At 47.8% G+C, this 27,632-nt stretch overlaps 2 protein-coding genes across 2 annotated transcripts; one reads left to right on the forward strand and one right to left on the reverse strand.

The window, feature by feature from the left end:
- Window positions 1-17,034, forward strand: WSB2 (WD repeat and SOCS box containing 2). Its single transcript, XM_040443764.1, has 8 exons — window positions 1-203; window positions 6,783-7,027; window positions 7,208-7,339; window positions 10,591-10,691; window positions 12,124-12,296; window positions 13,041-13,151; window positions 13,275-13,382; window positions 14,040-17,034. The coding sequence occupies exons 1-8, from the start codon at window positions 16-18 to the stop codon at window positions 14,200-14,202; spliced, it is 1,221 nt and encodes a 406-aa protein (XP_040299698.1). The 5' UTR covers window positions 1-15; the 3' UTR covers window positions 14,203-17,034.
- Window positions 15,915-27,558, reverse strand: RFC5 (replication factor C subunit 5). The gene is made up of 11 exons (XM_040443765.1): window positions 27,379-27,558; window positions 25,769-25,833; window positions 25,363-25,499; window positions 24,116-24,195; window positions 22,944-23,017; window positions 21,149-21,308; window positions 20,327-20,408; window positions 19,806-19,935; window positions 18,953-19,030; window positions 17,855-17,909; window positions 15,915-16,794 (listed from the first exon to the last, which is right to left on the reverse strand). Exons 1-11 carry the CDS (start codon window positions 27,441-27,443, stop codon window positions 16,698-16,700), a joined length of 1,023 nt encoding a protein of 340 aa, XP_040299699.1. The 5' UTR covers window positions 27,444-27,558; the 3' UTR covers window positions 15,915-16,697.
- Between the last annotated feature and the right edge of the window lie 74 nt (window positions 27,559-27,632).

Raw genomic sequence — 27,632 nt, forward strand, 5'->3', positions numbered from 1 at the left:
GTGTTTGTCTGAAGCATGCTGTCTCCCGTCTCAGAGGAACCGCTGCTGCTGGCTGAGCTCAAGCCCGGGCGCCCCCACCAGTTCGATTGGAAGTCGAGCTGCGAAACCTGGAGCGTGGCCTTCTCCCCAGATGGTTCGTGGTTCGCGTGGTCTCAAGGACACTGCATCGTCAAGCTGATCCCCTGGCCGCTGGAGGAGCACTTGTAAGTTCTGTCGTACCCAGACCCAGAGGAGCGAGGGAGTCCTCACGGTGGGGAACTTGAGAGTGCTTTCCCAGATGACTCCCTACCCTTTGTGGGTCTCCCTGCCCAGGAGCAGGAGAGAGGGAGTGGCTGAAAACCAGGAATTGATCATTGGGGTTTCTGGAGCCCCCTCACGTTTGGTATGTGTGAAAATCAATCCAGTGGAGATGATGTTATCCGTACTGTCATTTTTTAACAGCTTTAGTGAGCTGTAATTTACCCAGCATACAATCTGCCCATCTAAAGAGTACAGTTCAGTGGCTTCCAGTAGATTGACGGAGTTGTGCAACCATCACCACTATCAATCTCAAAACCACTGTCCTTGCCCCAGAGAGAGAGCCCACATCCCTTAGTTGTCGTCCTCCAGTCTCACTCTGTTCTCCAGCCCCGAGCAGCCGCTAATCCACTTTCTGTCTTTACACGTTTGCTTCTCCTGGACATCTCACATAAATTGAATTGTACACCGTGTAGTCTTTTCTGACTGCTTTCTCGCATTTAGGATCTTGTTTTCAGTTATCCGTGTTACAGCACGTATCCGTACTTCCTTTCCTTTTATTGCCAGATAAATGGCATAATGTGGAGACGGCACATTTTGTGTATCATCTGTCCATTGGTAGACACTTAGGTGGCTTTCCCTTTCTGGCTGTTAGGAATGATGCTGTGTAGGTTTTGGCGTGGACGTGTGCTTTCAGTGTTTCGCTGCATGAGAAACAGTCAGACTGTTGAGCAGGGGGGCTGTAGCATTCTGCAGTCCCACCAGCAATGTGTTATTTCCCCGTCCTCACCAACACTTGTTGTCTGTCTTTCTGATTGTGGCATAGCCGTCCTGGCGGCGCAGGAAGTGGCAACTCATTGTTTGGATTTGCATTTCCCGATGGCTTCTGACGCCAAGCACCTTTACTTATGCTTTTTTTTTTTTTTCCTTATGCTTCTTGATCCATCGCAAATCTTCTTTGGAGAAATGTCCATAGACATTCTTTGCCCATTTTGCTTTGAGATGTTTATTTATTTTTGAGAGAGTGCAAGTGGGGGAGGGGCAGACAAAGGGGGACAGAGAATCTGAAGCGGGCTTTGTGCCGACAGCAGTGAGCCCGATGTGGGGCTCGAACTCATGACTCTGGGATCATGACTTGAGCTGAAGTCTGTTGCTCAACCGAGTGAGCCACCCAGGTGCCCCTGCCCATTTTTAAATTGGGTGTTTGGTTTTTTTTCTGATGTTAACTAGTTTCTTTCTGTGGGGTTGGACAGGTCCCAGCATCCGAATGCTGTGAGCGCCTGGTCAAAGGGCCCAGCATCTGCATTTTCTCATTTGTGGCAGGGCAGTTCCATGTCTGCCTTTATTTATTCAGCCAGTATTGTTGGAAATCTTTTTTGGCCTCACACCGAGCCAGGGTCTGAGAATCCTGAAAGAAACCCAGCAAGGCCCCTGCCCTTGAGGGTCTCATTTGTTTTGTATTAGGCGTTTCTTCACATCACGCATTTGATTTAACGTTTAATGTTTCCTTAGTGGAGTCTGAAGCTCCTTGCCTTGATGACAGGCACCGCCGAAGAGAACTCGCTGAGACGGTCCTCTGCACGCTGCTGGGTTTGAGGGGTGTCCATTTGGCTGTTTGGCAGGATGCATCGAGGACCTTGAAACTGTTCTCCGGCTACCAGGGATCTGGGATATGGGGTCATCTATTTTTATTTACATACGCTGATTTTTGTCACGGAGTTGGTTCTGTAGTAGTGACAAAACAGAAATCCCTTAAAATCCAGTGATGAGAGGATGGTACAGGAACTTATGGCATTGCTATAGGGTATTTTTTGCAGCCATGAGAGATTTTCTTGCTTTAATCATGATATTTTCTTCTGTGTAGTCAGTTTCATGAGAATGCCAAAGCCATTCTTTTTTCTTATTGAGCTCCTACTGTAAATGTAAGAGACTCAACTGTATATCCAGTCCGGTACGAATTTAGTCAGAAAAAGAATTAAAAAAAAAAAACATAGAAATAGAAACTTTTTCCAAAAATCACTCCTATCCAAACATCTACATTACCACAGGTAAATATATCCTTCTAGTATGAACTTAGGAAAACGGAAATCGGAGTATTAATCCTTCTTGTGTCTCTGTTCTTTAAATATAATGAGAGAAATGTTATTATTTAGTATGTTAAATGAGAAGTTACTTGTTTTAGGGAAAAATCACACATTGTGAAGAATAGTAACTTATGATAATGCTTAATAATATAAGGAAGGTTTACTGAAAAAAGTAAGCTATAAAACCATATATGTAATATGGTCCCAAATTTGTCTTTAAAAAATGTGGGGGTGCCTGGGTGGCTCAGTCGGTTAAGCGGCCAACTTCGGCTCAGGTCGTGATCTCGCAGTTTGTGAGTTTGAGCCCCGTGTCGGGCTCTGTGCTGACAGCTCAGAGCCGGAGCCTGCTTTGGATTCCGTGTCTCCCTCTCCCTCTCTCTGTCCCTCCCCCACTCACACTCTGTCTCTCTCTGTCAAAAATGAATAAACGTTAAAGAAAAAAAATTTTTTTAATGTATGTACATACACGTAAATAAAAACTGATCTGAAATGTTTACTCTGGTTAGAGTGGTGTTAGGATTATAGGTAATTTTTATTTTATTTGTCTCCCTTCCAAATTTTTCCCATAGTTCTCTATTATTTTTATAATTTAAAATAATTGATATTCTTAAAGTCCTTTAAAAGGGGAACTCTGAGGTCTTTATATTCTTGTTTGGATTGTTACACATTAAAAAAAATTAATAGCACCTTTGGTATTGAGCAAATAATCGATACTAACCAGAGAATTGTATTTTAATAATTTTAGAAATAAAGTTTTTAGAAGCTTAAATTGCAGTGAAGTTAAATTCCCCCTATGACCCTCCCTTGCCGCTAGCCATCCCCTCCCTATGCATGCACCACCTCCACCCCCCCCCCCCCACCATGTAACTCAAGGGAGTTGATTCAGTGGCAAACTCCAAAGTCCAGGGGATCTGTTGAGTAGTAGGCTTGGATACCCAAGACTTAAGTTCTAGTTCTGCCCCAGATTTTGTGACCCCATGATAGAGGTCTTAGTATCTCTTTTTAATTTTTTTTTTTAACATTTTATTTATTTTTTTATTTAAAAAAAAATTTTTTTTTAACGTTTATTTATTTTTGAGACAGAGAGAGACAGAGCATGAACGGGGGAGGGTCAGAGAGAGGGAGACACAGAATCTGAAACAGGCTCCAGGCTCTGAGCTGTCAGCACAGAGCCCGACGCGGGGCTCGAACTCACCGACTGCGAGATCATGACCTGAGCCGAAGTCGGCCGCTTAACCGACTGAGCCACCCAGGCCCCCCCACATTTTATTTATTATTAAGAGACAGAGACAGACAGAGCATGAGCATCGGAGAGGCAGAGAGAGGAGGAGATACAGAATCTGAAGCAGGCTCCAGGCTCTGAGCTGTCAGCACAGAGCCTGATGCGGGGCTCGAACTCACGAACTGCACAATCATGACCTGGGCCAAAGTCGGTCGCCCAACTGACTAAGCCACCCAGGCACCCCGAGTGTCCAACTCTTAATTTCAGCTCAGGTCATGAGCCAAGGGTTGTAGGATATTGCCCCGTGTCGATCTCAGTGCTGACCATGGAGCCTGCTTAAGATTCCCTCCCTCTCTCTTTCCCCCTCCCTCCTTCTGCCACTCACCCATGTGCATGTGCTCTCTTAAAAAAAATTTTTTTTGAATGATAAAGCTCTAAGCCAGGCCCAGTTTAGGACTTTTTAGCTCTGTTTCCTGTCTCCCCCATCCCTGAGGGTACTTCCTCCTTGTTCCTGACTTTAGCGTCTGCCCATACCCAGGATTAAGCCCCCTTTTATTTACTCAGCAATTCATTCTTCTATCCTGGCCTTTTTCTCTTGTACCTCTCAAAATCTGACATATGCCGTATGTGTGTGTGTGTGTATGTATGTGTGTATACATACACATGCACACACACACATATATATACACACATACATGTGTATATACATAATTTTTTTTTCATTCTCTCTCAACTAAAATGTCAGGTCCTTGAGGGCATGGTTCCCTGCTGTTCCCACGGGACTCCAGAACAGGTCTGGCAGATGAATGGTCTCTCCCTGTCTTCAGCTCTTCTCCTCCATTCTTCTCAAACACAGGTCTGATTAGGTCCCGTAGCTGCTTACACAATTCCAGTGGGTCCTCACGGTAGTGGGATGAGAGTCAAACAATGCGGCCAGGCACTGACAGGGATGCACAGGAGAGTGCTTGCTCTCCACTGTGCGGCCCACCTCTCAGCGCCACTGTGTTCCTTCCTGTTCTCCACAGAAGGCCCTGTCCCAAGCTCCTTTACCTGGAAAATCTATCCTCATTCTTTTTTTAATGTAAAAAAATTTTTTTTAACGTTTTATTTATTATTGAGAGACAGAGACAGAGCATGAGCATGGGAGAGGGAGACAGAGGAGGAGACACAGAATCCGAAGCAAGCTCCAGGCTCCGAGCTGTTAGCACAAAGCCTGAGGTGGGGCTCAAACACACAAACTGCGAGATCATGACCTGAGCCAAGTCAGATGCTTAACCAACTGAGCCATCCAGGCGCCCCAGTATCTCTTTCTAGAGAAAGTACATTTAAAAAAAAAAAAAAAAAGAGAAAGTAAATTTATGATACTTAAATGAATTAATCTGCAGATATGCCTTGGGGCGCCTGGGTGGCTCAGTCAGTTAAGTGTCCGACTTCGGCTCAGGTTATGATCTCATGGTCCTGAGTTTGAGCCCTGGATCCCGCTTTGGATTTTATGTCTCCCTCTCTCTCTGACCCTCCCCTGCTCACACTCTGTTTTCCTCTCTCTCAAAAAATAAACATTTTTTAAAAAATGTGCAGATATGCCTTAATTCCTTTGGAATAAAATAGCTACTACAGATTATTCCTTAATTCAAAGGCAAAAATTAGGATTCTGTAAAAAAATAAAACAAATGGAACTTCGGTGGTTCTCGGGTGTCCTATAAAGCTTTTTCTGCGTCTTGCCTTTTCTGTGCTTCTTCCCTGGATGGCAGACTCAGGCTCCTGTGCCTGGGCCAGGCAGGTCTACAAAGCGTGTGGGTTGAGCAGGGTCAGTCGAAAAGACATTATCACATTCAGATGTTTGTCAGGACGACAGGTTTTCAAACTGCATTGGCCATTGAGACCTGGGGTCAGCAGACTTTTACTGTGAAGGCGCGGATGTTAAATATTTTTGGCTTTGGGGGCCATACGGACTCTGTCGAGACCACTCAGCTCTGCCGTTAACAGCAGAAAGCAGCCATTGATGGTATGTGAAGGAATGAATGTGGTGGTTTCCGATAAAACTTTGTCTCTGAAAGCAGATTGCTGGCCTGGACATAGTTTGCCAACCTCTGATTTCAACTAATAGAGTTTTAGAGCTCGAGGAGCCTATGTTTGCCTCAATTCCATCTCCTCCCTTCTAATTTTACAGGTGAGCTTAGTGAAAATTTTGTAATAGATTTCAACCACACACTTGGCAAAAATATGATTTGCTTACAGCTTTGGGGGAACAAATCTAATACATAAAGACGTCCTGTTATGTATACGCTGAGTATGGGATTTTTCATGGAATGGAGTTCCAGCTTCCTCATCTCCATTTCCCCCAGTTTGGTATGCCCGGAGTATGGTCAGGGCCACCCAGAAAGGTAGGACTTAACACTTGCACTGATAAAGTATACTGCAGATGGGAAACTTTGATGTTGGGGGCTGAACCCCCAGGGCTGTCCAACTTCTCAAGCCCGTGAGGTGGTGTCTACTGGGGGGAATGGTGGGTGGGGCCTGCGTCTTCTGTGACTCATCTGGGCCTGTGTTTTACCGTCAAGTAGAAGGTAAAAGCAGGGGGTCCGGCCACGGGATCTTTGAGGTCAGTGCAGTTCTGCACAATTCGGTGGGCTCTTTCTCTCCTTGATCACCTCACTGGTCGGTTCCTGTGCTGGACATACCATCAGAGAGGTAAGCGAAAGAGCCTCACTGATTGGTTGGAACACAAAGCGAGTGAAGGTGGAAATCAGCGTGTACCAAGCAAACTGTGTTGGTCGGAAGAGGGTTTATTTTCCCACTCCTTGGGGCTTTCTAAGCTCGAGATAAAGGGGCTCATCAGGCAGGGGAGCAGCAGATGGGTATTCAAGTTCTAAGATCTGTCCTAGTTCCAAAGCTACGGCATGCCTTCTTCCTCATGGGAAACACTGAGTGCATCTTTCCTTCCATGCACCAAACCCGAGAGAACTTTCTGAGGAAGCGTATGGCTCCCTGGGGCTTCTGTGATCTAGTTATCCCACAAGGCGGGTCACCCCGTTGCAGGGTTATCACAAATGGGATGAACCAAGGCTAATGAAGTCTCTGTTACATGGATTCTAAAAAGAAATGAAAAGTCATGCCAGAATTCACGGAAGGCCAATTTGTTTCTAGAACTTTAATGTCTCAGATACCCTAAAATGAGAAGTTGGTTGGTTGCCTTGGTGACAATTTTAGACTCATGAAGGGATCTCTGCTTCCTCCAGCATCCCTAAAGGGTTTGAAGCCAAAAGCCGGAGCAGCAAAAATGACACAAAAGGGCGAGGCAGCCCAAAGGAGAAGACTCTGGACTGTGGGCAGATTGTCTGGGGTTTGGCCTTCAGCCCGTGGCCTTCTCCACCCAGCAGGAAGCTCTGGGCACGCCACCATCCCCAGGTGCCAGACATCTCTTGCCTGATCCTTGCTACAGGACTCAATGATGGGCAGATCAAGATTTGGGAGGTGCAGACAGGTAGGTCATTTCTGCCTGCGACAGGGGGCAGGGTCTGCCCAGACAGGGTCCGGGTGTGCATGTTCTCATCAGGGATCACGGGGGCCGCCAGGCCCCCAGCCGGCTGAGGGGTGTGGCTGTGACCAGCAGACCGGGTGCCTCCTCTTTCCCACTGACTGACTACTCCTGCTCCCACGCCAGGGCTCCTGCTTTTGAATCTTTCCGGCCACCAAGATGTTGTGAGAGATCTAAGCTTCACGCCCAGCGGCAGTTTGATTTTGGTGTCAGCATCTCGGGATAAGACTCTTCGCATCTGGGACCTGAACAAACATGGTATGGAGGTGAAGGCACCACCGAGCGGCTCCGCAGATAACCATATTTGCTCCTTTCTCCACGTGACCCATGTCACCTTTATCTAGAACAGTGTTTCTCAACCAGTTTTCCTAAGGGGTCTTTTAAGACATTTTTTCCTAACCTTCCTCATCCCCATGAAATACTAGTATTGAGAATATACCATTTACTTAGGCACTGAGTGCGTACCTGTGCACATAAAAAAAGTAAGACTCCACCCCTATTGAAAATACATGATAGAGCATAGGTTTTCTCAACCATGGCATCAGTGGCATTTTGGGCACAGTAATTCTTCCGTTTTTGTTTTTTTTTAATGTTTATTTCTGAGAGAGAGAGAGAGAGCACAAGCAGGAGAGGGGCAGAGAGGAAGAGAGAGAGGGAGACACAGAATCCAAAGCAGGCTGCAGGCTCCAGGCTCTGAGCTGTCAGCACAGAGCCTGACTTAGGGCTTGAACCCATGAACTGCGAGATCATGACCTGAGCCTAAGTTGGACGCTTAACTGACTTAGCCACCCAGGCGCCTCTGTGCATGATAATTCTTTGTTCCAGGCCGTCCTGTGCATTCTGGGAGTTGAGCAGCACCCCTGACCCCTACCCATTAGATACCAGGTGCACCTTTTCTTGTTCTGACAACCAAAATGTCTCCAGACCCCACGCCCTGTCCATGTGAAGGGCAGAGTCTCCCCAGGTTAGGAACCACAGATCTAGAAGTCCTCCGTGTGGGATACTTCCTGTCAGAAATCATGTTTCTCTGTGAAGCGGAATCTTTGCCTAGAAGAAATCTCTTAGACTTGAGAGGGTCAACTTTTGTGGAATTTTGCTGTGAGCAGAACCGCATACAGAGGTGGCCCAGCAAAGAATTCCATGCATCTCCAGTATTGAGCTTCAACTGGAAAGGTGACATAGGGAAGGGGAATTTATCTCCAGGCCACTTCTTCCCCACATGGGCAGGGACTCGGGGGCTGGAGGGAGGAAATGGCGATGTGGACAGTTGATGAAGAGGGCGTTCATCCCTGATAACGCAGAGGGACCGGTATTCCTGCCTCAGCCGTGACGGGGCCAGCTCCCCACAACCATGAGCTACTCCTGCCCTCTTAGAAACAAGCCTGCTGGGGGCGCCTCGGTGGCTTAGTCGGTTGAGCGTCCGACTTCAGCTCAGGTCATGATCTCGCAGTCCGTGAGTTCGAGCCCCGCGGAGCTTGTTTCAGATTCTGTGTCTCCCTCTCTCTCTGCCCCTCCCCTGCTCATGCTCTGTTTCTCTCTCTCTGTCAAAAATAAATAAAAACATTAAAGAAAAGAAACGAGCCCACTGACTTGTCAAACAGCCAAGGAGGTGCTTGTGGTGTCCTTATCCAGGGGCATCTGGTCACCAAGAGAACTCTGGCAGTTTCTGCCCTTGGCTGTGGAACGTGAAGTCATAAGATAGGTCTGCTGCCTGGGAAGGCTCCTCCAAGGTGGCGCCATTTTTAATGCATCCTGAGGCAGCTTGTTGCCACCATGTAAGGAAGGTTCTTGAAGCGACTTGAAAGTCTTTCGGTGGCTAGGGGCTCCTGGGTGGCTTTGTGGGTTGAGCATCCGACTTCGGCTCAGGTCATGATCTCGCAGTTTGTGAGTTCGAGCCCCGCCTCGGGCTCTGTGCTCAGAGCCTGGAGCCTGCTTCGGATTCTGTGTCTCCCTCTCTTTCTCTGCCCCTCCCCTGCTCACATTCTGTCTCTCTCTCTCAAAAATAAAAAAAAATTAGAAAAAAAATTTCTCTTAAATAATAAAACCTTTCAGTGGTTGGAAGGCAGGACTAGCTGAAGGGGACTGGGAGCAGGCCAGTGCACTAGGGCATTCCCAGGAGGGGAGGGGATGAAGTCCTGTTCCCAGGTCTGGGCCTGGCCCTACCCTTATGCCTGAATTTGTTCAACACTCACAGCCACCCTGGGGATAGGTGCTGCTCTGATAGGACAGCTGAAGAAACCATGACTTACCTAAAAAAAAAAAAATTATATGGACCCACATACATATATGTAAACTCTTCAATGCATGACTCTATGTGTTCATGTAAACTTTTTTTCCCCCTTTTCCCCCTTTCAAACCCAAGTTCGTCTTGGTACCTCCTCCTACCCCGTCTCTTTCCCCGTCTCATCCTCCCCTCCCATTGCATCCTTCCCTGTATTCCCCCGGCAACCTCCTGGCCCATGCTCGCAGCCTTCCGCATTCCCCTGTATACTTACTTGCATATTCCTGCTTGGAATCAGGGGTCAGTTATGGATTTGGGAGTCATCGTTCCACAAAAAGATTCATGTTATTCGCATATTTTCTGCAAAATAGTACTCCATGGAAATTCTAATTTTTTTTCTTAGTGTTTGTCTTTGAGAGAGAAACAGAGCGTGAGCAGGGGAGGGGTAGAGGGAGAGGGACACACAGAATCCGAAGCAGGCTTCAGGCCCTGAGCTGCCAGCACAGAGCCCGACATGGGGCTCGAATTCATGAACCGCAAGATCATGTGACCTGAGCCGAAGTCAGACGCTCAGACGCTCAACTGACTGAGCCACCCAGGCGCCCCTTCCGTGGAAATTCTAGGTCCCTAATGCCATCTGAATTAACGGGGTAGATGTATTCCATATATTTACCCATTCTCTTATGCTTATGGATGGACATTTTAGTTTTTCCCCAAAACAGAACTGGAGAGGTTATCTAGGTGGCCCTTATGTGCTGAGGAAACCGTGGAGACAGGGTTCAGAGCCAAGTTCGCCTGACAGCAGAGCACGTGGCCCTCATTACTCTGCACCGTTGCTCATCCAGACACTCTGGGGAGGGTGAGAGAGCAGGAGAGGGGGAAGCCATTACAGAGTGTAAATGACAGAAGCACAGATAAAACAGTCTCAAATTTGGGAGGATGCTTCAAAGTTCTAGAGGTGGTTGAGGGACCTAAAAAGAATGTTCTCTCATGTCAAAGGGATCTGTCAGATCTGATCTATGTATATAGCCTTTCTCCCATTGATCTGGTGGGTTTTGGTGAAACAGAAAGTAGTGATTTCCTTGGGGATCAGAATACCGTATGAATCGGTTTCAGTGTTTAATGACAAATCCTGTCTTCTTCCTCTGCGTGAAAAAAGTGGGCCTTTGGGCTCAGCTGACAGAGAACCATATGGGTGTACTGGGCAGGTGGGTGACCACCAGCTCTCCGGTCTTCTGAGTTTGTGGTTTCGGGAACTGGCTCACCATTCGCTCCTTTTCTGTGCCAGGTAAACAGATCCAGGTGTTATCGGGCCACCTGCAGTGGGTTTACTGCTGCTCTGTCTCCCCGGACTGCAGCATGCTGTGCTCTGCAGCTGGAGAGAAGTCGGTAAGTCTCAAACGTTGGGTACCATTTTCTCTGCTGCCTGAGTTCTGCGAGACCTGGAGGTCTGAATGGGCCTCGCGTGAGAGGGAAAGTAGGCCCCGTGCCTCAAGATTCATGTGCAAACCAGCCCCAACAGAAGGCATGCTTGTGGGCCGTGACCTCCTCTTGCACACCTCTCTTCTGATACGCACTTTGACACAAACCAGAAGAGAGGAGATGCTTGAAGTGGGTGGTTGCTCTCACCACTGGATGAGGGCTGTCTGCCTTCACAAAATGGTAAAGGTGTGCTTTTTAAATTTCTTTCCCCTCCCCAGAGTCTTTTTTTTTTTTTTTTTTAATTTTTTTTATCAACGTTTATTTATTTTTGGGACAGAGAGAGACAGAGCATGAATGGGGGAGGGGCAGAGAGAGGGAGACACAGAATTGGAAACAGGCTCCAGGCTCTGAGCCATCAGCCCAGAGCCTGACGCGGGGCTCGAACTCACAGACCGCGAGATCGTGACCTGGCTGAAGTCGGACACTTAGCCGACTGCGCCACCCAGGCGCCCCTCCCCTCCCCAGAGTCTTAAGAATTTAAAAGTTGCAGCCCATGTATGGGTCTAATTTCCTTTGAACCATTTAACTTGAATCTACAGAATTGGGAATGCCATTTCAAATCAGAATGGACAGTTACATGTGGAACTTTGTCCTGAAATCCTGTCTGTTATTTCAGAAAGTATTAGAAACCCAAGAACAGTTTGGGAACATTTTGTTTGAAGTTTAGATCTGTATTGAGCTATTTGCTATGATCAACCAAAAGTTAAGAGTTCACTATATGGTACAGCCCAGGTGGTTAATCATTCGTTTGGGGTTTGGAACTACGTGAAACCGAGTTTTCTTAAAGGGAAGAAAATAAAATCCCATTTTTAACGATTAAAGGTTTAAAGTGATGAACTGTGTCAGACGTACGCACGATCGTGGGGCAGATTTCCACCATTCTGTGAACTCATGGTGTAAAATGGCTCGACAGGGTACGATCGCTTTGTTGGGAGCCCTGGCGTTCACCTCGGACCCTGCTGTTTGGTTTTAAGTGAAAGGACAAGATAATTCTTGGCTTAGGTCTGCATTAGCATATGCTGTGATCTTGCAGACAGGATTCAGAAGCAGAACTCAGAGAACATTTAGCTGGTGGTCTTCCTGAGCTTGGCTGGGTTTATTCTCCCTTACAGTAAGCTCCTCAAACGTATACGTTGGTTGAGTGCCTCCAGAATTCAGACCTGTTTCTTTACTTAAACCTTTACGATGCGTTCTGGAAGAGCTGTACAAAGCGGGAGTGGAGAGCTTGGCTTCACCTGGCCACGGGGCCTGACGTGGGCATTGCTGTGTCGCTCGCTCACCGTTCACATTCTAAGCAGTTTGCTGCCACCCCTGACCAGGCACCTGTTCCTTTCCACAGGTCTTTCTGTGGAGCATGCGGTCCTACACGTTAATCCGGAAGCTAGAGGGCCACCAAAGCAGTGTTGTCTCTTGTGACTTCTCACCTGACTCTGCCTTGCTCGTCACGGCTTCTTACGATACCAACGTGATCATGTGGGACCCCTATACTGGCGAGAGGCTGAGGTCACTCCAGTAAGGACGGACTCCCTGCTTAGGACTTTCTTGGCGGGGGTGGTGACTGATGAGAAAGCTGCCTTGGGTTAGGCACGTCCCTCGCAGAGTCCAGGGCATGGGAGGGGACAGTCTGGGTAAAAGGCACAGTGGGTTCGGTGTTTCTCAGGCGTTGGCTTGCAGGGGCACCTCGCCGTCAGTTACGTTCTCAAATTAGACCCGAGGGCTTCAGGGCTCCTGATACAGGAGGCGGTGTGTACTCTGGATTCAGCGTTAACGAAACCTCAAAATGACTCTTTCTTTCCATTTACTAATAACTGTAGTAGCAAATTCAGAACAGTCTTCTTACTGAAACTGGTATTTCCAAAATGAATTTTCATGTTCTCACAAACTTGGTCTTTTTCTCTTTGTCTCTGTTGTTTTCTGAAGCAAATAATAGGCAGTCCTATAATTATCATGTATCTTAACCTAAAAAAGGCTTTCAGTTTGTACTGTGGTATTAAAGTGAGAGCTGACCTACTTTGCATAAGGAAATCAGCGCAGGGAGCGCGACTAACCCCTCAGCCCCTTCCACAAGGCACCTGGAGCCTTAGGAAATGCGCTTTTTCCCCCCAGTCTGCTATCCTGAGGTTTTCCAGATGGGGTACAAGATGGGTCTTGAGCCTTTCCTAGTCGCACCATTTTGGCCTCCTGCCTGGGAAAGAAGATGAAGGGTGGAGAGTGGCCCATCACTCCAGGCCTGTCATCCTGTTCCTTTCTCCTCAGCCACACCCAGCTTGACCCCCCCATGGACGACAGCGATGTCCACATTAGCTCCCTGAGGTCCGTGTGCTTCTCTCCCGAAGGCTTGTACCTCGCCACGGTGGCGGATGACAGGTAACGAAGAGACACCTCTGTACGGGGCCTCGGAGCAAGTCCCTGCGAGTAATCGTAGCATTACCCTCTGGCCTGGCCTCAGGTCTGCTGATGCGCAAACGTGTCTTTTCTCTCTCCGTCCAGACTCCTCAGGATCTGGGCCCTGGAACTGAAAACTCCAATCGCATTTGCTCCTATGACCAATGGTCTTTGCTGCACATTTTTTCCACATGGTGGAGTTATTGCCACAGGGTATGTATCTGATAGCTGAACAGATGGGTAGCAGTTTCTGCTGAGTGTACTATGCGGCTTTTTAAGGGAAGAAAGCCTCTAGAATTTTCTTGCCTACGGTGAAGCCTTTAAAGAAATCCAAGAGGACACAAAATTCTAATATTCTATTCTGCCAATACAGGTTATCATTTACTCTTAATGTTCAATCTAAATGTAATTAAAGAGCTGTGATTCATGCCACTTAATGGGCCAAGTTCACAAGGAAGCAGAAATTGAGATGATGCAGAAATTTATATGGGAAACCATTTAGGGCAGAGACCACCTTACAGGGAACGTCCATAATTCAGGAGGTGGCGCTCTTCCCTCCGTTACATTTGAACTCACCGTGTGATCTAGAAGGGCTGTGCTCCCAGATAGCCCTTTGGTACCCCACCTTTGGTAGCTCACCTTTGGTACCAAAGGTGTCTTGAGTTCTTCTAATCCTCCCCGAAGCCTTAATTATTCAGCATTATAGCCTTCACTTCGATTCCAACCATCAGGGTTGCACTTAAGCGTTGCAGTTCACTCTCTGGGTGTCTCCTGCCGATGCAAGTCAGAGTAGGAAGGTGAATACCCGTCACAGTGAAAACATGTATTTCTGAGGTCGGCCTTAAAGCGTCCGTCTCTGTTTTGTTTCAGGACAAGAGATGGCCACGTCCAGTTCTGGACAGCTCCGAGGGTCCTGTCCTCACTGAAGCACTTATGCCGGAAAGCCCTTCGAAGTTTCCTAACCACCTACCAAGTGCTAGCACTGCCGATCCCCAAGAAAATGAAAGAGTTCCTCACATACAGGACTTTTTAAGCCACGCCCCATAGTCTTATACTTGTTCTCTTGGTAGCAGGATAAACCTCCCTGGCAGGGGAGCAGCTGGAACCAGGGGCCAGTTATCAGGTCTTGGCTCCGAAGATCATTTCTTTTTGGGACTGTGAACAGAATGTAGGGAAACCAGATACCAGTGGACTAGTCACCAGGGATTTTCTCCGTGACATGGGGAGGTCAGTCACAGAGGGGGACTCCGGCTCCGCGACAGCTGAGCCTTCCCTTAAACCCTGAGTCCACTTACAGACGGCAGTGCCCAACACCTTTTAAAGTCATGGTTTTGATTCAAGCGCAGTTACTCATGTTGATTCGGTAAGAAGGGTCAGCAGGCCTCAGGAGCCTCTGTGTCGGGGCGGAGTTGGGTCCCTCGACTGGCAAGCGTGGCTTCTGCCCCGCACTTAAGCGTTGTCGTGTTTCACACACAGTGGTGACACTGTTCTGAAGTTCTCTCCTGTGTCAGAGTGGCTTTGATGTTGGCAAGTGCCGTCCTTCCTCTGGCTCCCCTCTGACCGGCAGGACAAAATGCAGGACAAAGTTTTCACGGAGCCGTGTGCCATGAGGTATTGACTAAATTGCAGCTGACTCAGAGGCCGTGCTCCCGACTGATACACTATAAATGGCTTTTTTTTTTTTTTTTTTTTTTTTTTTATAAACAGTGGTGTGCATGTGCAGGCGATGACAGATGTGTATGTCCGGTCCCACACAGATGTCCCCCTAAACTGCATGACTGTTCAGATGGCCACCACGTTGGCAGGTGTTTGCCATTTGTAGCATATTTATTTGTATTTTCTCAGCAGATGTTAAGGTACAACTGTGTTTCCCTCCACGGTATCTAAAAACCATAGTTGTTAAGCTGACCAGTTGTGAAGATGTCTCTTCTTGATTGTGTAGAGAATTGGTGTGGCTGCCCCTTCGGCTGATTCTCGTGTACGCGGTCTTCCTCTGCTGCGTCACCTCATCGGACTCCTCAGCCGGTGTCACCTCCGCCCCTTCACAGAAATAGCTCCTTGAAAGTACTGTTCTCCTTCCTTCAGTGGCGTGTCATTATCTGATCAAGACACCTGATTCCAATGAAATCTGCCTTTGGAAAATTTAATATATTTTAAATTATTTTAAAAGAAACACAACACCTTATCCTTTGGCTTTCTTACTAGGTGCTTTTTTGGAGGCCAGTGTAACATTATAAAACTTGTTGCAAAAGTAGGAGAGTCCCCCCTACCACCTTTGTTGCCGAAGAAAAACATTTCTTTTCAAGATGAGAGGCTTCCATCGAAGGGAAAGTTAAAAAGCTTTTGGCTCACCGTTTCATTTTTTCCACTAAGAAAAAAATACCACCTCTCAAACCAAGTGAGTACAGCAGGACAGCGGGGAATGGCTGGGGCCAATTTTCAATTTTGTGGTTATCTTGAAATGTCACAGCGTAGTCTGAGAGGCTCTGGGCGGCTTCCCCGAGGCCCCACTTTGCCATTAGCTGCAAACTTTGCTTGGTGTCCTCGGGGAGTGGGTTGAACGCGAATGATGGAAGTAACCAACTTCTCCCTTTTGAATAGTGTAAGAACCTGACACCTTTGTAAAGAATAGCCTCCGAGGAGAGCTTATTCTGTGATACCAGAGATGGGGGAGGCTTTTCACATAGATGCAAGTTGAATGACCGCGTGTTTATAATCGGCGAAGGAGTCACTCGTAACACGGCCAACACGCAAGCTGCTTTATTTTTATTGAGAAGAACACTATCATAAATGCAGCCTGTTTGCTCTAAAATAAACTGCCACACTGCACAGGGCCTCGTCCTTGCGGCTTCGGGTCCGGCCCACGCTTGCCTGTCCTCCTTGCATTAAGGAGGGAGTCCTAGGCCTGGCCCCCATGGGCACAAAGTGACTCTTCACTGTCCACACCGCAGTTAGGAACCTACTTTAAGAGGAGAAATAGACACTTTTCAAGTAAGGGAACCTGAGGCCCTGTGCCTCAGGTTAATGGGCCAGAAATCCATTAACACCTATTTTTTTCTTCATTAACACCTTTATAAAGTAGATATGGAGATGGTGCCACAGATTAGATTTACACACTTGATTCTGGAGATGTTCAGTTTACCTTGAGTAATCGAAGACACTGGTACCACATGAGATTTGGAAGCCTTTTGTTCTAGACCAAAATGGGGTAGGCCAATTTCCTGCCATCTAAGCAATCGAATGGTAAAAAGCCTTAAGGCTAAAAGAAAGCATTTTACTCTTTTCCTGTAAAACAAATGGGCAGTGCAATAAGAGAGCTGTATATTAAAACTGTTTGGTATATACCTGCTCCAAACACAAACATGGTACTTTTTAAACCTTTGCCCACCCGTGTCTGGAACAGTTTTCCAAAACGCGGGGTGACTGTGGCTTCATCCCCCAGCCCGCACAGCAGTTCATCCCGTGTCAGAGTCCCCTCTTCTCCAGTCACTGTGGGGCCCGCGAATGGTGGCGGATGGTCCTCAGCATTTAGGCCTCTGTGACGATCAGGTCCCTGGTGACCTGGAAAGCGGCTATGAGGGAACTCAGCTGAATCTTCTCGTTGGTGCCAACAGAAAGTCTGTACCTAAAAGAAATCAAACAAGGTAAGAATAGAGAATATCACGGACAGCTACCTTTTGACAAGAGAACAGTAGAGATCACAGACGGAACATCTGCCGAAGGAGGAAAGGAGGCAGTAAAACTTCATCGTGAACAGTCCTCTTGAATGTGTCCCCTAACATTTTCTTCTCTGCCCTGAACACTCATTTATAATTCGATCCAAACTGGTGAGGAAAAGTTAAATAAAAAAATTGTTAGTTGTCAACGGCAGCGTCCTGAACTTAACTTTGTTCTAGCTGTACAGGGGTATGCAGAATTTACATGACTAAGGATTACTTCTTCACTCGCAAAATGAATTGAGCGAAATTATCATTCAGATTCCCTTCCTCTTAATTCACTGGGAAGTATGACTGACTGTGGTTCTGTGCTCTAGTAAAAGGTAAAGCAGGACACCGGTAGTCTATCTTGCCACCTTTCAGGCGCCCAGCCAGCGAAGGCAAAATCCCGACATTCACAGCATGGGGCTAAGGGACCTAAAGTGCGCATGTGGAAAGCCAGAGATAGCAAATTAGAGCTGGCCCTGTGTTGGCCTCTGTTTTGAACCCAATGCTTTTGTCTACTTAAATGATAGCTGCCAGCTTCACTGGGGGCTAATAACTGTGTTTATGGAGCCAGGCAAAGTGGAAAATTGAGTTTATGTTTACTTTTCCCCCCAATATGCTTTGCTATGCCAAAATGCTTTAATAACAGCTGGATAGCCGCTTGTCCCCAAGTGACCTGGATGTCGGAACCGAAGCAGGCCTTCCAAATAACAGCATTTCTAGAACCGACGTGGACCAGGCCTCTGAGGCCTAAGGAGAAGCCTTTATCTCAAATATGTAACTGAGCTGAACCTGTCCTTATGTTTATTCATATGTTCTTTAGATACGCAAATCATGCCCTTCCCCATGTTTCTTTCAGTGATCTCACCACAAACGAGATTGTGCCATTTATGAATGATGTAGACAAAATTGCAACCACGCAGGTAGGAGGGAAAAAAAACACTACAGGGTAAAAAAAGGAAAAGAAAATTGGGAAATACTCACTCAATGTCTGCCATTTTGGTCAATAAATGTACTCGAACTGAAGATGGAAAGTCAACTGGGGGAAAAAACAAAATCAACTGAGTGAGGTCTGCCACTCGCTGCTACCAAAAAAAAAAAAAAAAAAAATCACACCGTGATTAGCAATTTAAACATCAGGTGACACTAAACTTGTCTGGAGGCCTCAGATCACCAGGGACCGCACTTCTGAAGAAGTGAACACTACAGGTTTTCAGTTTTTACCCATTTTGTGAGCAGGTTCCAAAGTGGTCACAAGGACACAAGATCAGCAGCACTGCTTTAGCAAGGGGGCAGCTCTAGAAGGGAACTGGAAAGCCCAGTTCTCACTTGCTGTCCCAGTTTTACAAACAAATGTAATCAACTGAATTTTAAACGTCTATTCACACTCATTTCCCACAAAGTGCAGAGCTGGGCTTGAGTGGACCATGTTCTCGGGCAGCGGTCGTACCGGTTGGCCCGGTGAGGCCTGGAGAGGCCCCGGCAGGACGATGGCGGACCGGCAGGACGAGTGTCTGTAGTTGGCTGTCGCGGAAGGAAGGGTTTGCCCGAAAAGGCCACACAGCAGATCGCCTGGAGCGCCTGAGAAAATCCTGATGCCCAGTCCCCTCCAAAAGGCCAACTGAATTGGTCTGGGGGGCTTCCTATACACTGCCAAGGAGGAGAACCACTTCTCTGTACAGAAGTTACGACCAAGTGTGGAACTTCGCGTGGTTCGCTTCAGACTGCTTTGGTTTACACTGAAGACAGATGTTCCTCCTCCTCTCCTTTTGGGGGAAGATACCCTTAGAAATGACAGCGTGAATTACAGCATACTATTTGCTGCTATAAAGTACAAACCCTTGGTGGAATGAAAGTTGGCCCTCAAGAGTTTCTTTCCCCAGCAGTTTTAGAGGTTGAGAGAGTAGCTGGGGAACAAAGTTTCAAATAGCAACAAGACAAAACTAAAACTGAGGGGTCAGGTTCATACTTCATTCCTGTTTCTTCGCTTCCAAAGTGGAGCCTCGTGTTCCCTCCCCACCACCCTTAAAGCCCGCCACACGCCTCCCCCTCAGCTTCTCAGCTAGGAAGAGCCTGACTTACCTCTGTGCACAAACAAGTGTATCTCTGTCAGGATGTCCTGTAACGCCAACCCCTTCAGCGTTTTCAACTCTGTAATATCTAGAGAGGAATGGTTACGGCAAAAGGCACAAATTCCAGTAGAAACCCGCTGCACACAATTTTGAAGCCAGACTCTGGTCAGAGTGACTGGGAAGTAGGGTTTTTAATCCTGACACGGCTGTTTCTTTCGATTTGAACCTGCATGCGTTGGACCCCAATTCTTATCTTTATTTTATTGTAGAGTGAGAGTGTGTAAAGGAGAAGGGCAGGAGGAGACGGAGAGAGAATCCCAAGCAGGCCACCTGCTCAGCTCAGAGCCTGACACGGGGCTTGATCCCATGACCCTGGAGTCATGACCTGAACCGAAATCAAGAGTCAGACGCTCCAGCGACTGAGCCACCCAGATGCCACTCCCCCCCTTCTAAAAAATTGTTTTTATCTTCAACAAGAGCTTCCTTCTGTCTCGTAGAGAACAGAGCTAAATGCATCTCCCAGAAGGCTGCCCCTAGCTTTCCATTTCACCGCAAAATGAGAATAACAGTGGCCACTTGAAAATGATCACATCTGCCACCCCAAAGTCTAACTGCTTCTCTCATCCGTGAGGAAAGTGGCTTCAAGCCATACCCAGGTCAGAGCCCTTCAGGAGGAAGGGCTTTAAAGGCAGGGAGCCACTCCACCCAGAGACCTGTTGTTCCCACTGAAAGCTGACCAGATACATACACAGCCAACTGCCTTTTGCCAGTAGGGTGTAGACACCGGCTGCAGCCTGGGTTCCTGGGCCAAGTTCTGGCCTGAGGTACCTAATGTGCCATCGGCAGGACGTGAGAAAGGATACTTCTGTAGGCTGTCGTGAAGTCTTGATTCAACATCCAGTCCAGAATGTTGGCGATGTCTGACTTGAGTGGGTGCCCAGTGCAGGTGTAGACGGTCTCCTCTGTCACCTTCCCAAAGGCCATATTGGTGCTCTGTGCAGATAGACGGGAAGAATCATGGTGCCCGTCACCACGGCGGGTCAGGAGGACACCGGAGGCAGCAATACAGGTAGGCAGTAATGTTATGTGGGTGCAGGGCAGCTCGAACCCCGCACGGTGTACCCTGGGAAGACCTGGCCTCGTGAGAGGATGCCACTGTGGTGTTACAGCTGCAGCGTCCTTCCCTAGCTTTCCCTTGTCTCCAGCAAATTATTCTTGCAATTTTTCAAAACACAAAGGTTAGGGGGAAATCTTTGGTACGTTGTGAGACGGAGATCTTACCAGGTGTGGATTTCTGAATTTCTAGGTTGGCTGTGCTGCTGCTTCTTTCTTGAGAAACTATTCCAAAGCAGTGCCTAAAGATTTGCTAGGAGTAGTACCATACCTGCAGAATGTTCAGAGCCCTTCGCATATCTCCGCTGGAAAGAGTCACAAGTGCTTTCATCCCGTCCTCACTTATGTCCACCCTGAAAGGAGAGAGGCAGGAGGACCTCAGGGGCCTGGAGAGCGCAAGCGTTCACCAAGGGAATGAGATGGCCTGGAATGATTAAGGCTTTGAAGTAACGAAAGAAAGGGAAGGACGGAGGGAGCAGGACTCTCCTGATCTATAGGACCCAGAATTCACTCTGGTTTTAAGGAGTGTGGGCTTCGCATTAGCAGTCACAGCCCACTCAGAGTCTAGAAAGACCCTTATTTAGGACCAGGCATCGCCATGCTGAGCGACGGGCTTTGAGTTCTGTTCTGAGAGGAAAGAGCACCGGCGAGGCCCGGAGCACGAAGCCAGAGCACCCCCTTCAACAGGCAGCAGCTGGGGTTGGCTACTTGGCAACCGATTGATTCTACAGAAGGCAAAGTCTCGGTACCTTCCCTTCTAGTCAAAAAAGGCTAGAGGCATCTTAGCAGAAGGGACCTGGCAGCATGCAGTCTCCAATGACAAAAGGAGAGTAGGAGGAAATCGGGACAGCTTCCACGGGGGAGGAGGATGGAATCAGGAGAAGAACCAAGTGCCGCTTACGAAGAAAGTCCAGGAGATACCAGAGAGGATGACGACAGCTGACAGCCCGATGCTTCCTCTGTGCCCGGCACCCTACTTCGTTGTCTACACACATGATCACCTGTAAATGTCAACCGGCCAGCCATCCCAGAACCCGGCCTACGCTGCTCAGTCCCCAGGGCCCGCACATTTCCTGCTTTCCGATGTACTTACTTCTCTTCTTCTACAACATGTTCCAGGCGGGGAACCATCAGTTCAGGAGTCAGAGGACCGAATCGGAACCTCGTACAGCGGGACTGCAAGGCGGGGATGATCTTTGACAGATAGTTACAGATGAGGCAAAAGCGGGTATTTTCGGTAAATTTCTCGATCACTGGCAAGGGAAAAGAAAACAACCTCATCCATTCGGATTCTTCAAAAGACCTGGAAACCCTGAACTCTTCCATGGTCACGTGAAGGGTACAGAAAACAAGAGGTGCAGATTGCAAGCATGGAGGGGATGCTACTGTAACAAGAGAGGCGGTCCCTGTGGTCTGGATGGGGGCACCGGCCACTCTCTTCCCAAAAGCTGGTGAACTGGTCATCTCTACAGGATTTTATAAAATGCTTCCTTTTTGATGACTTTCCCTGATTCTGGCACCCCCCCATCCCCCTCCAGAGCACCCCTGCCCCTGCCATCCCCCTCCATAGCAACCCTGTCCCTGCCACCCCCCTCCATAGCACCCTGCACTTGCCATCGCCCTCCCCAGCACCCCTGCCATCCCCCTCCAGCACCCCTGCCACCCCCCTCCATAGCAACCCCGTCCCTGCCATCCCCCTCCCCAGCACCCCTGTCCTTTTGCATAAAACTCTATGGCAGGTTGGTGATGCCCCACCTTCTAATGGCGGGGCCGGGGGTACCTCCGTGTGGACTGTCCGGTGCACTTTGTCTCGAAGCCTTAGAGCATTCGAGAGAGTGATGAATTCAGAGAAGCTTATGAAACACCAGTTTCACTCTGCCGTTTCCCAGTGCTCTCACATGGGGATCTGCCCAGACTGACAGCCATTCCACGGAGCAAATGCTGAAGAAAGGCTGCCAAGGCTTTTAAGATCAGAAGATACTCTAACTGTCCTCCTCCTCCTCCCAAACATGGGCTGCAATCCACTCCTTCTCCCCCAGAACTCCAAAAGATTGTTCTTCTCTCCTAGTTGGTTACCTCAGAATCTTTTTTTTTTTTTACATTTATTTATTTTTGAGAGACAGAGTGAGACAGAGAGGGAGAAGGGGAAGGGCAGAGAGGGAAGGAGACACAGAATCTGAAGCAGCCTCCAGGCTCTGAGCAAACAGTCAACACAGAGCCTGATGTGGGGCTCGAACCCACGAACCGGGAGATCATGACCTGAGCCGAAGCCAGACACTCAACAGACTGAGCCATCCAGGTGCCCCAGTTATCTGAGAATCTTAATGCCAGAGATTACCAATGTCCTTTCAGAGAAATCAACTGCACCAGGCCCCTTAAGACAGACAACTAGCGTGATACTCTCCTTCCCTGCCAAATCATTCCCTTGGCAAGTAGGTAAGTCACGTCAGCTTTCTGAGTGCGACAACATTTCCAGTATTATTTTCTTGTCTACTGTGTATCTCGGGGTATTGAGAGCAGAAAGGTCTACCCAGCAGCTGAGGAATACACGACGTTCCGTACCCCCTCTCCTCATCAAAGAATGCAAATTCTCAGCCCCAAAATGAACACAGTGGAAAAGGAGGATGCAACACCTGTGTCTGGTCGGACTTGAAAGTCCCAACAGGGCTTCTCCCTTTAAGCTGCTGCAAGGGGAAACCCCCAATACAGGGAGATTTTTGTTCTAGACCGTCGGCTGGGATACACAGAGAAAGGGAAACCGATTTCTCTGGGCCAGAAGATGAACAAAAATTGTCAACAGCCCATGTCATTATCTCATGTCCAAAGTGCCTAATTCTCCTTCTAATGCACTCATGAGCCAACACACTATACCCGACAGGTCTTCCTACCTCTCCTCAAGGCGTTCTGGGCGTCTTGAGTCATGGCGTCAGCTTCATCCAAGATCACTAGTTTGAAGCCTTTCCTAGGAAAACAAATGGTACCATATGAAGATTTATTATTATTTTTTTATTTTAGACAGAGACTGTGTGCACCTGTGCAAGTGGAGGAGGGGGTGGAGGGAGAGAGAGAATCCCAGGCAGGCTCCACACTCGGCACTGAGCCCGACACGGGGCTCGACCCCACGACTCTGGGATCATGATCTGAGCAAAAATGAAGAGTCAGACGCTCAACCAACAGAACCACCCAGGCGCCCCCGAAGATGTCTTTAATCTCCCTTCAATCTCCAGGCCGAAACCTACATGTTCACATTTGTGCCATCAGGCCGGGCCTCAGAGAGTCCACTCCTCCTTGACCTCTGAGTGAAGCAAACAAGTGTGGCTGTGCAGAGGACATGCCCATCACTCTTTCAACTCTTAAAGGGAACTGAGGTCTGACTTTTGCATTTTTTGTTCCGCTGCTGCCTCTGGCACCTTCACCTTTGTCTCCACTCCGTGTCCTGTTGCTCTGGCCTTGCTTTTTTCCACCACCTCCACTCCTGCCTGCCTTCACCTTTCCCTTTTTATCCATCCTCATCACAATTTATTTTTGTTTAAATTCAAACTAGCTTAGGGGCACCTGGGTGGCTTAGTCGGGTAAGCATCTGACTTTGGCTCAGGTCATGATCTCACGGTTCGTGAGTTCAAGCCCCACGTCGGGCTCTGTGCTGACAGCTCGGAGCCTGGAGCCTGCTTTGGATTCTGTGTCTCCCCCTCTCTCTCTGACCCTCCCCTGCTTGTCCTCTCTCTCTCAAAAAGAAATAAATTAAATAAAAAAATAATAATAAATTCGAACTAGCTCACCTGGTCCTAGGATGTAATCGGTCTTCAGTTAACTACTAAAACAAAGTTAACGCTTCCCCAAGGAACTTGCTAATATAGCAAGTTCTGAGATGATGTTTTATTTTCACATTTGCATTATATCTTACCACCATCCTTGTACTTTATCTCTTTTTAATGGCTACTTTTGACAAAGGCATTGTTTACCTTTATAGACTGGCAAAGGGGGAGGATTTAAAACATTAAGCTCTGTCATCTCACTGATCAAAACCTCTAGGGAGAGAAATTATACAAATAATTCTTACTTAAATATTGTCCTTGTGCTGGCAAAGCTCAGGATTGGTCCCCGAACGATATCTATTCCTCGGTCGTCTGAAGCATTCAGCTGAATGTGGAAGAGAGAAGCCGAAATAAATTAGACACATGTTGGTGAATTATCTATGAATTAATTTATCTTTTCATCAGTCCAGCTCGGCAAGCTAGGTCTCTAGGTCTAACAACAGCTAAGAGATAAACACTATTAAAAAACCAAGATCACAATTGTATGTGAAACTCACAACTCACTAGATTGGTACATTACATTCTGAAAGGCCAACAACTGTTGTTTCCTCCCCCTTTTGAGGACAATCACCGACATACTCTGGAGGAATAACTAATTGGCCTGGTCACAGTGAACACCCCTGGCATGAGCAGAATCGTGTTCAGTTTTAGCTACCGCAATCCAGAGCAACCCCGAAGTTACCAAGTCTTTAATGCATGGAATTAAGAACACTGGTGGCAGCAAGGTTCTAAGATCTCTGACAACAAAAAAAGTTAAACATTTTTTTTTTTGGAATAGACAATATTTGGAATTCTGTGATCTAAGTCTATCAGGCAAATCTCAGCAGCAGACAGATGGCAGACTCAAAACTCAGTGGTTTGAAGAGAATTCCGTGAAGAGAGATTTTCAAAGGTATTGGTGGGGTGTGGGGAAACCACAAGGGCTACGCAATCTCTCTGGGACTGTCGGGGCCCGTTACCAGCCCCAGGTCCTCAGAAATGAGTTGGGGTGTGGTGTTGGCATCTGGAGAAGGCAGTGTGACTTGCTCTGTGGTTCAGGATGCTGTCAGCCTGTGGTGGCCCGCAGGGCAGAACCAGGCATCGTTCTCCTCTGACTCCAGCCAGGACCCCTATCAGCCAAACCTAACCAGGAGCCCGAGGACCAGGCAGCCTGCAGTCAATATAGCTTGGCCTTCCAGGGCAAGAACAGGGTGGAACAACATGAAGAACAAATCTGGACAGCAAGCTACTGAGCGACCACTCCCTGAGTGACCACTGAGTGTTTGAGTAGAAGCTGGCAACGGCAGAGATATTTATCTAGCCCTACAGCTGCCCCTATCTAATGCCAATCCAGACCAAAACATCAATTCCAGGAAAAGTGACTCGAAATATTTTATGTCCAGCAAAGCAACTTACTTGTAAAGTAAAACAAATCTAAGAGGAAAACAAACAAACAACAAATCTAAGAGAAGTAAGAGACTCTCCTTTGTAGACTAAGAATAATCCTATTTACCTCCAAGACCATGGAGCCAAATTCCTTATCTTTGTATAGCTGTTTAGCACAGGCTAGGATGGTAGAGGTCTTTCCTGTCCCTGGAGGACCATAGAGAAGCAGGTGCGGCAGTCGGTCTTCGCTAATAAATTTCTGAACTGAGGATTGGGAGGAAAGAGAGACCCCATCAGTTTCCGGGAGTTGCCTCATTCGCTGTGGGCCCTTGAGTTGGGCTGAATGCACATCAACCTCACATCCAACTCAGAGGCAGATGCAGGAATGAAAAATGGGAAGGACTCAGCTCTTAGAGCAACACTCCATAAAGCTCAATCAGATCTTTCAAGGTTATTACTCAGCAGAGACATCACCAAGAAATTCATACAGGTCCTCCAACCAGACTAACAGCAAATGACACATGGATGCTTACTGGTACTCAAAATGTCCTGATGAGAAATCAGATCATTCAGTGTCTGTGGCCGGTATTTTTCAACCCTGAAATACAATTTAGCATGGATTATAACATATACAAATGCAAGGACATGCTGTTACGTGCAAAAGAATCCTTTCATATCCTAACAAAAAGAGGAAGAGAAGCAAAATCCTTTAAGTTTGAATACAGACCCCTGGTTCTCAACCAGGGGCAATTTTGTCCTCCAGGAAACACTCGGTGATATCTGGAGACATTTTCAGTTGTCACAACTGCGTAGAGGGTGCTACGGGCCTCCAATGGACAGGCCCCAGGGATGTCACTAAACATCCTACGATGCACAGGATAGTCACCATGCGCACACCCACCAAATATCTAGCCCAAAATACCAATAGTGCTGAGGTTGATAAACCCTGCTCTGATTTCCCCTCTCCAGCTGTCTGCCTATAAATAATCTCAACCTGGATGGGCACCTATCATTTCAAAGTAAATTAAAAACTGAACTCGTTCCCAAATACACATCAAAGATGAATGGATAGATAAATGGCGGTCTATCCATACAAGGGAAGGCTATTCAGCCATAAAAACGACTGATGCACTGATACCTGCGACAACATGGATGAACCTTGAAAACATGGTGCTAAGGGAAAGCAGCCAGTCACAAAAGGCCACAGATTGAGTCTATTTATATGAATATCCACAATAAGCAAATTCAGAGAGAGAAAGTGGATCAGTGGCTGCCAGGGGTGCAAGGGGACGGGGTGGTAATGGGGGAGTCACTGCCAACAGGTATGGAGTTTCCATTTGGGGTGATGAAAAGTTTTGGAACCAGGCAGTGAGATGGTAGCACGACATCCTCAGTCTACTTAATGTCACTGAACTATACACTTTAAAATGTTCACAACTGCAAACTGTATGTTGTGTGTTTTTTCCACGATAGAAACAAACTGAACTCCTTACTAGACAAGACCAACTTGGAGCTTTCCGAAATCAAGCCAAATCCTATCAGTTTCTAAACCATCATTCAGATGCAGCTGTGAAAGTAAGACGGTTTGGAGTGCAAGCTCTGAATTCACCTGGGTTCAAATCCAAACCTATTTTCAAGCTCTGGACCTTAGGCAAGTCATTTAACCTTGCAGTATTACAACTGGAATAATAACAGCACATACCTCCTAGGGTCCTTGTAAAGATCAAACATCTAACAGGGTCCTTGGTGATCTAACAGGAAGCCATTTAAATACCACTTAACTAGGGAGCGTTATCATCATCATCATTTCAGTTTAGAATTTGAACAATAACTGCACTGAAGATTACGCAAGAGTAGAGGGCATTTTGGCACGGAAGCCGATGCAAAGTCGGAAGGGACTGAACCGCTACGCTGTCACCCACCGCCTAAAAGGGATGGGGGCGGTGGGATTAGGGCAGCGGAAGACGTGACAAAAGTCCTAAAAGAACGGAGGGGACCGGGGAGTTGCGGATGCCAAGGCGAACTTCTGGGGCTCCGTTCGGCTGCAGGTCGGGGGCGGTGGAGCGAAGTCGGGCTGCGGCCGCTCCACTTGACCACCCAAGCCACCGATCCCCTTCCCCGCGGCAGCCGGGCCTCCTCCTACCAGGGCAGGTTTCTGATCTTGGCCTCCGCGGGCTGCTGCTGCTCCTTCTTCGCTGAGGTCTCCATGGCGGGGTGAAGAAGGTGTCCGGGTCCGCTGGAGTCGTCGCGTCCCCCGGAGGCCTGCACAGCCACTAGCCACAAGCGGACCCCGGGACCCTGGCACTTAGAGTTCGCGCGCAAAAGCAACTCTCGCGAGATTTAGCCGCCAGCTTCCGACTTCCTCCGTGAGTCCCGCCCCCTCTCCGTTGCCAAGGC

This window comes from Herpailurus yagouaroundi, unplaced genomic scaffold, assembly GCF_014898765.1.
Source record: "Herpailurus yagouaroundi ecotype Mexico unplaced genomic scaffold, PumYag 191, whole genome shotgun sequence".
NCBI lineage: Eukaryota > Metazoa > Chordata > Mammalia > Carnivora > Felidae > Herpailurus > Herpailurus yagouaroundi.